The 9144-nt window shown below is 35.3% G+C and overlaps 1 protein-coding gene across 3 annotated transcripts; it reads left to right on the top strand.

Moving 5' to 3' along the window:
* Positions 1–3082: 3082 nt before the first annotated feature.
* On the top strand, positions 3083–8509 carry LOC120008523. Of its 3 annotated transcripts, none has more exons than XM_038858870.1 (9): positions 3084–3383; positions 3516–3573; positions 4443–4510; positions 5792–5971; positions 6305–6401; positions 6955–7064; positions 7168–7301; positions 7382–7572; positions 8194–8509. In XM_038858870.1, the coding sequence occupies exons 1-8, from the start codon at positions 3153–3155 to the stop codon at positions 7515–7517; spliced, it is 1014 nt and encodes a 337-aa protein (XP_038714798.1). In that variant the 5' UTR covers positions 3084–3152; the 3' UTR covers positions 7518–7572; positions 8194–8509. The 3 variants fall into 3 exon arrangements, with proteins under 3 accessions (XP_038714799.1, XP_038714798.1, XP_038714797.1); XM_038858869.1 differs by lacking the exon at positions 8194–8509 and adding an exon at positions 7745–8002 and having other exon boundaries at positions 3085–3383; XM_038858871.1 differs by lacking the exon at positions 8194–8509 and having other exon boundaries at positions 3083–3383; positions 7166–7301; positions 7382–7542.
* Positions 8510–9144: the final 635 nt, after the last annotated feature.

Below are 9144 nucleotides of genomic sequence, written 5' to 3' on the forward strand. Positions count from 1 at the left end.
TCTTCATCTATGTCAAAGGAAATACACACTTGATTTAATAAGTGATACAAACCTTACCAGTGCCAATATTAGTCACACACCTTCTGACACTAATACAAAACTATCACTAGAAACAGGAACTCCCTTAGAAAACCCTCTGCAATACAGAAGGTTGATTGGCAGACTAATGTATTTGACAATCACTAGACCTGACATTAGTTACTCTGTTAACAATCTAAGTCAGTACATGAAAACACCTACAGACATACATCTAACAGCTGCTCACAGAATAGTGAGATATTTAAAAGGTACTACTGCAACAGGGATTTTCTATCCTTCCACTAACCAAATGCAGGTCAAAGCTTACTGTGATGCTGATTGGGCGTCTTGTCTTGACAATAGAAGATCTGTTACAGGGTTTTGCATCAAATTAGGCGAATCTCTCATCTCTTGGAAATCAAAGAAGCAACCTACAATCTCTAAGTCTTCCGCTGAAGCAGAATATCGGGCTATAGCATCTACTACAAGTGAGATAACCTGGATTTCTCACCTCCTCAATGAAATCAGATTTCAACCCAACTATCCCATGAATTTGTTTTGTGATAATCAAGCAGCTATCTACATCAGCCACAATCCAGTGTTTCACGAAAGAACAAAGCACATAGAGATAGATTTACACTTCATTCGAGAGAAGATACAAGCAGGAAGAATTAAACTTTCTTACCTAAAATCTGAAGATCAACCCGGAGATCTTTTCACTAAACCACTTTCAGCTCCTCGCCAGCAACATTTGATCTCCAAGTTGAACTTGTTTGACCTCAAACTCGTCCAACTTGAGGGGGGGTGACAGAATCTCCGCTGCGATGCGTCCATCTCCGTTGCGATCTTCTATGACGACGAGCTCTGGTTTCTTGTTTGGACTTTCTGGCCTTCTCCTTGTAGGCTTGTTCTTATATCCTATTTGGGCCTTTATTCATTCTTCAGAAGTATCACTTACTGGGCTAGCCCATATTGTATTTAGGCCCACTTTTCTTTTATATCCATTGTTTACCTTTATGTCTATTCCAAGTACTGTATCTGTAAGTACTGGTTTATAAGCTCAGATTGAGCCGTTGCCTTTGTAAGGTTTTTGAATGAATGAATTCTTTGAATTTGTCTTCACCGACCTCTCCTTCTTCTTCCTCATCTTCTTCTCTTCTTATCTGATTTCTGGTTCTTGTTGATTAACATCACCTGCAAACAAACACAGAACTTTGTTATTACAAAGTATATCATGCTGGTGCCTCCTCTGCACAAGTCCCATCCATCTATCTGAACTTCAAACCCATGGACACTCTGCCACTAATTTACTTCTAACCTTCTTTCCCACTGAATACATATACATATACATATAGATGCATAGATACATACAATCCGCAATCAGGAATTAAATTTAATTAAATCATGAATCTTTGAATGACCAAGAGCACAATATGCAAACAATAAATAAATAAAAAGAAACCTGCAAAGAGCTTTCATTTCATCCTTCCAGCCACATTCGATCAGTTTCTCTCTCAAAAGCTCCATCAGTCTCTCTTTTTCTCCGCTCTCAATCAACTACCAACATAATAATCAGTTGAAGAAAAAAAAAATCAATCAGTTACATGCAGTTGATCATGATGCATAATTACATAAAAACAAAAACAAAAAAAACCTTGATGCTGAGAATTTCTTGTAAGGCAGGCTCTCTTTGTTGATCCTCCACCGCATCTGATACCCGCGTCGGAGGTCGATTCACCGATTTCCTCCTAAAAAACAAATAATCATCAATATTTCACGCTTGTAAAAAAAAATATTAATCAAGCCTTAAATAATTAACCATAGAATAGAATAGAATAGAATAGAATCTACCATAGAATAGAATAGAATCGAATCTAACATTTACTTAAAAGTATACGAACGAAGGCGGTGATCAGGTGACGAGTGGCGATGGTAGCTTATCATCGGAACTAAACGGCACCGTTTATGTTAAAATACAACTTCCGGCTGCAAACTTTTTGATTGCCGCTTTTGTTCCTAGTCTTGGTTCGTATTCACAAGAATGCCACTAAAAAATCGCCGTCGTCAACGGAAAACGAAATGGCGCCAATGCTTAACCAGAAAATACGGCTATGGTCACAAACGTGCATACGCTATTAAATAGACATTAAGAGATTTAGGCTCCGTTTGGTACAGCGGAAAAATTGATTTTCAATGCTAGCGGAAATGCTGTGAAAAATATGCTGAGCTTAAAGCTGTGAAATATGCTGTGAGCTGTTTGGTGAACTAAAAACTGACGCTAGCGGAAAAATGGTTGAAATAAAGTATTATAATATTAGTTTTTTTTATATTTATATTAAAAGTAATCTAATAAATATAATTCTTATTAAAATTAATTCTAAGTATTAGTTTAATTAATCAAATATAATTTATATTTAAAATTAATTTGAAGTATTTTTTTAATTAATCAACTTAATTTTCTTATATTTATTGTATTTTTAATTTACATTTAATTAATAAAATTAATTTTCTTACATTTATTGTATTTTTTAATTTATCATTATGTATTAAAATTAAACACCTATAAAATTAAAAGTCTTAAATATAAATATTTTATTTGTATTTTTAAATTTTAATTAATTTATTTCAATATTAAATTTACTGTTATAATAATTATAACTGCATAAATATAATAAATTCATAATTTTTATTAGAATACATAAACATAAACATAAATATAAATATTTTTATTAGAATACATAAATATAAATATAATTAATTCATAATATTTAAATCATTAAATAGTAATACTTTATATTAAAGTGTGGGACCCACACATTTAAAATTTTTAAAAAAATAACAGCTGCAGCTTTTTGGCGTGGGACCCACGCCAAAAAGCTGCAGCGTTTCATCCGCTGATGAAAGAAGCTCCCTTAGGGAGCTTCTTTTGCGCCAGCGGATCCGCTGGCATGTGTCAGCGGATCCGCTAGCGAAAATGTGCCGTTTGGCAGTGCATTAGCCTCCAGCGGATCGCTTAGCGGATCCGCTGTGGCCGCCGCCCTGCCAAACAGGCAGTTAAAAAAAAAAAAAAAAATTTATTTAATATTTCAGGCGTCAGGATTGTCTTCTCTGGTTGTGTTGTCTGTACTTCACTGATGGCCTTGGTGCCTCCCTCCGCTCTCTGGTTCCCGCAGAGGCCTTCTTCTCTCGATTTCAGCTTTTCACCTTCGAATGCATCGATCTTTGTTGCGTCTCGTATTGGATTTGGCGCGGTAAAGAAGAGGGAGAGGAAGAGCTTTTTTTTTAGGGTTACTGTTTGTAGTGCTGCTCCTGTTGTGTTCCACAATCTGGACGCCGATGATTTCAGGCATCCACTCGATAAGCAGGTGCTGTATTATTTGTCTTGATGTTAGGTTTTTTCATGCTTCTATAATTTTCATTCATTTGTGGTGGAATCTCGTACTCGAAGCTCAATTTCCTTGGTTTTATTTTTCCTTATTTGATTTTCTTTGGTTCAGAATACGCTGATATTGAGGGTGATTCCAGGGTTGAACGATCTGGGAAAGGCTATTCTTGGTATTTTAAATGTGTTTAAGTCTTTAGTTTATGGAAAATTAGCTTTGAATTATTGCACAAAATAGTAATTCGCTTTGGTTGATCAAGCATGTATGTTTATGGGAGGTAGCTTCTGTTTTTATTGCAAGAGCTCTGGTTATTTTACACAAAAAAAGTATATATATTGGGTGAATGTGTATGCTGAGCATGGTAATACTTCATTGTATACATGTGAGAGTGTTGTTTGTAAAAGCTTTAAACTACTGCTTTCTGAATTGTTTGACTTTCGCCTTTCTGGTGACAAACCCGTCTATATTCACTCAACTTTGAGCCTCACGCCATAGAATGCACATATATTTTTACATTGATAGAAGAACCAGACAGCACTCAGACAGGTGTAGGGGCATGTTAAGATAGATACATAACAAGTATACTAATTATAGCACTATTGCTCTCTTTTATTTTTTCAAAAGAATTTTGCTTTTGTCAATTTCTGTACAAAATGGTACACTTTTGATTTATAAGTATTGACTTTGAAATCTAAACTCGATGAAATGCTTGTAATCTTGTTTTTTTTTTTAAATGTATCTTTTTATTTGGCAAATGTATTCCTTCTACCCACATAGAAGGGTATCAGGTCTGAATATTCTTGATATAGCACCAAAAAGATCTATCTCTCACATACTATTAATGGCAATGGGCACATAAAGGTTTGGAATTACCCTAATATCTCGTGCAAAGTTTAATTATTCACATCTCCTTGACAACACACCCTTTCTTTCTATTTCCAGTTTCCATTGAAAATGATTTCTTGTGGTTGGGGGAAATTTTAAAGGTATTCTGGTGAGGTTTAATGTATTGACATTTTTCCTTTGAATGTGTCACTTCAGGATCTGTGACAGAGCAAATAATGCTTCTTGAGAACATAGGGACTTCAGTTCTTGTTTCAGAAAATCAGGTTTGTTGACATCAGTTGCGAAATGGTAGAGGAAGATATAGATACAAAACAATATAAGTTATCAGCTTTTATAAATCCTCTCCGTGGAATTATCACGACCTGCAATGAGATTTCTTTTTCTTTATAATGGAGGTACATGTTAGTAAACTAGAATGCTGTTAGAGCTACAATACTTGTGACATTGGTACAAAGTGGTCAGCACACAAGGAGTCATGATGAACCTTTTAGTTTGGTGTTCTGTTCTACATTTTCTTATTCAAAAACTTAGAGGGTGCTCTATTATTAAATCTACCACAATAGAGAATAGGAAAATAAAGCTCTAAGGTTTTGGCTTGGTCGGTAACATGGAGATGATGTGGGTTGGTGTATGTTTGGATTATAATAGCATTTCTCATAAGCTATCCCACAATTCCTAAGATTTTTTCACAACTTATACTCCAAGCTAACCTCTCACGGCTAGGACATGAGAGAAAAAAAGAAGGAAAATATAGGGTTTTTTGTTTAAAGACTTTGCATCAGTTGAGATAACAGATGCCACCGATTTTGAAAAGTTAAAGTCTACATACTCTGCAGATATGAGAGAGAACAATGTTTCTTCGAATACTGAACTACCAGTTTTTTTGGATACGTCATGTTTTTATTATTAGCATGAGAGTGGACCTGAACCTGGGACCTTTCCCTGGTTGTCCTAATGAGTAGGCTACCAGTAGGTAAGAGTCCTTTAAATACTGAACTAGCATGATTTTGTATATTTTGTGCATATTCTCCTTTAACTTATCCCTATGTCTAACTGATTTGTTGTTGAAACATGATGTAAACACCCCTATATATATTCAATGAATGAACCTTTTAGGTAATCTAGCGAAAACGGCATTCTCTCTTTTTTTTTTGCTTGAATATATATATTCAGAAACAATTTTGCTTGAATGTGCCAGCATTATCCAATACTTTCCTTCATAAGAAGTTGATACTTTTTCCTTTCCTGGACAATATAGAAATTCATTTCTAAAAAAATGAATTCAATAAATATCTTTGTGTCATCATGGACCTTCTTGTCAGATTTACATCTGACTGTATTCAGGATATGCATTTGGCAAATCATTTAACCATATAGGCATATACATGTGTATGGAAATGCAATTGTTTTTATATTTATATGAGTTTTGTCCAGTTAAAAAATTTATTTCTAAATTGAGCCAGATATACAGTCTCTGTGTTGTAGGAAACAGCATTAACTTTTATCAGCATATTTAATTTTTTAAAATTTTCCTGTTGTATCAGCTTTCTTCTCTTCATCAGTTAATGTTGGAGGCTGCTCAAATACTGAATGTTGAGGCTCCGGATCTGTATATTCGACAAAGTCCAGTACCCAATGCATATACTTTAGCAATAAGTGGTAAAAAGCCATTTGTTGTTGTTCATACTAGCCTTGTGGAGCTTCTTACTCGGAAAGAGTTACAGGTCCGTAGTGCTCACTATCTGGAAGATGCATTTGCATTTATCCATAATCCTTTGTTTTCAACATTGTCATTATTCATGTATCCATTGACCTTTCTGCCTAGTAATCTGAAACAATATTATGGGCAAGTGGCCTTGGGAAAAGTAATCATTTTTGCTTAGTTTTGATTGCACTTCTGTCATTTTTATGCTAATCCTTATTTCATTATGTTTATTTTAGCCTACGTAGATGTATTGATTAAACTGAGTGATTTTGTATGCATTTTATTTTTCACTGCTGTAATACCTTTCACATTATGAATCACTACTAACTTCGCACCTTTTTAACTTAAATAGGCTGTTTTGGCTCATGAGTTGGGCCATTTGAAATGCGATCATGGTGTTTGGCTCACGTTTGCGAATATACTTACCCTTGGAGCATATAGTGTACCTGGTAGGTGATCTGGTGTTTTAATGTTTAGCTGAGGTTGGTTGGCTAGTTTTAGTCACATTTATTCGTCAGAATATTTTATGGACTGTGCCCACAGTCTCTATCCTTGTATCTTGTGTGCAAATTCTTTGCTGATTTTCCCTTATTACGATACAAAGAGAAGCCTCAGCATTCTAATGATTTCATGGGTTGCTTTGTTGTTTGTAATCATGACCCTCCTCCTATGTATGTTTATAATGGATCTCAAGTTCTGATTCTGCCTATATGATCATTTCATTGGACTTTTCTTCACTGCAAATAAAAATTCTCATGAGTTTTAGCACCATGACAATGAAGATTTCCAATTGCTAGAATAGTATTTCAGATTCTTATACTTCCATCATTTTTCCTTTATTGACAGAAAATGTTCCCTTGAAGAATTTTGCCTGGAAACATTGAAAAAGTGATGCAAATTTTCCATGTCTCTTATTTCATTTATGAACTGTTGTTATTCACTTTCACCAGAGATTGTTTGCTCATCTGTACTCGGGGTTTTGGATACTTGTGTCATTTGCAGGACTTGGTAGCTTAATAGCTCGGAGTTTAGAAGAGCAGTTATTACGTTGGCTGCGAGCAGCAGAGCTAACTTGTGATCGTGCAGCCCTTCTTGTTGCCCAAGACCCTAAGGTAAAAAAAGTTTCCCCAGAACTGCAGAATTTATCTTTGATTTGTTTGTGTCTTGGTCGGTTCATTTGGTTTTCTAATCTGTATTATAATGCTCCTACAAGAGGTGGTCATTTCTGTTTTGATGAAATTGGCTGGGGGCAGTCCATCTTTGGCTGATGATCTGAATGTGGATGCATTTCTGGAGCAAGCTCGCTCTTATGAAAAAGCATCATCAAGCCCACTGGGGTGGTATATAAGGTTAGCAGTAGTATGAGTAGAAAACAAAAGGACTGGGTTCTTAGTTTCATTGCATTGTCTAATTGACTCGTGCTGTTCAGAAATGCTCAAACTCAGCAACTTTCACATCCTCTGCCCGTTCTACGAGCTCGTGAGATTGACGAGTGGTCAAGAAGTCTAGAGTACAGAAATCTTCTAAAGAGTGCATTACAAATGAATGCCATACAGAAAGAGTAGGATGCTCCTGGAAATAGTCAACTCCGAAGCATTATCAATGCTTACTAGTTACATGGTTAGTTCCTATCTCCATTAGCTCTATGTTCCGATTATACCATCATTGAGTATTGATGTGAATAAGGCAACATACTAACTTGCACATAGTTGACAACTTTGATATTGGTTTTAAATTTAATTATGTCTGAAATCACTGAGATACAAGTTATAATGACAAATATGCTGAACAGGATACTGCACATTCGAGACATTGAGAATTTGTAGATGGTCCTCCCTGATCTTCTATTTGTTGCCGCTGGAATACTCAATCAATCACATACTATACTATAAATGCATACAGATGGAATCATGTGTTAGCTTGTCATGTATAGTAATTCTGTGTAATTAGAAACATCTGTGAATTTGAAGTCATCATTATAGTTTGTTAAAGTTGTTTTATGATGTGTTATCACTATGCATCAAATTTATAAGATAATCTATTAAGTTCCTGTCTTTATATAATTCCAAAGGTCCTTTACTCACACACACACACACACACGGAGGGAGAGTGACTGTTTACCGATTCATGGCGCTGCTAGAACATTAGGGGGAATTGGAATTTCTGACGCTCCATAAGTTTTTTGGGTTGTAGCATATCTGAAAATAACTTCCTCAGCGTACCGGTATTTGTTCTATGCAGTGCACATAACTACTCCAGCAGACTACCAAGGAGATTCTAGTATTTGGCTTTTTTGCATTCAGCCATAGCTTTTTAGTCCGGAATATCCTTTGTTGCTATGGGATATGAAGGGCTCGAACGAAATCCTTACTGCTGGATTTCTCACAGATAAGATCCTCTTATGTGAAAAAGGAAGTTTTTTCCCCAACGAATTATGAGGATACATTTCTTAATTTTGCACTTTGTGGTTTGTCCAAGTATAAGGAGTTAGACTACACTACACTAGAACGTAAGCTCCTTTTTGAGTGCTACCTTCTGTTAACTGCTTTCACCTTTATATATCCTTTGAATTGGCCATTTAAATTATCAGTTGATGTTGATTTTAGTCTGGAAAGAAATTAATTCTTGGTGCTGGAAGAAGGTATTCAAATATTCAAGTTTCACACATGCATAGCACCAGAAATGTCAATATTTTCATGTCCAACCTGCTAGTCATGTGCTATCCTTTTTTGGAATCATGTCTCGTTCTTTTCGAGCATGCAAGTAAAGAAGCAGAGAGTGCACAGAAAAACGACAAAGAGGCGCTCTGTTAAAATTGATGTTCTTCACTCAAGTGAGTTTTTTGGTACAGAAGGTGAGATAGCTCCTCTAGAATAATCTGAACATAAATATAAAATGCATAAAAATAGTCAAACACTTACGGGGCATTTAGTTGCTAATCCAGTGGGTGTGGGTGTGGGTGTGGGTGTGGGTGTGAGATGAACATTTTCTTGTTTGGTATGAAATGAAGAGTGAGCATGAGTGTTGGAATTTTAATTGTATAATTTTTATACTATCCAAATTTTTTGTACATAAAAATAAGAGTATATTAATTTAATGATTGTGATTACTTCTTAATAAGGGGTATAATAGTCTTTTGAGTATCAAACTCATTCTTACTTGTGGAGATTAATCAATCTCACCATTTTAATG

Source organism: Tripterygium wilfordii, chromosome 11 (assembly GCF_013401445.1).
Source record: "Tripterygium wilfordii isolate XIE 37 chromosome 11, ASM1340144v1, whole genome shotgun sequence".
NCBI lineage: Eukaryota > Viridiplantae > Streptophyta > Magnoliopsida > Celastrales > Celastraceae > Tripterygium > Tripterygium wilfordii.

Coding starts and splice junctions, on each gene's coding strand:
- LOC120008523 (XM_038858870.1), top strand. CDS start 3,153: ATGGCCTTGGTGCCTCCCTCCGCTCTCTGGTTCCCGCAGAGGCCTTCT. Junction 3,384..3,515: donor GGCATCCACTCGATAAGCAG/GTGCTGTATTAT, acceptor TCTTTGGTTCAG/AATACGCTGATATTGAGGGT. Junction 3,574..4,442: donor TCTGGGAAAGGCTATTCTTG/GTATTTTAAATG, acceptor GTGTCACTTCAG/GATCTGTGACAGAGCAAATA.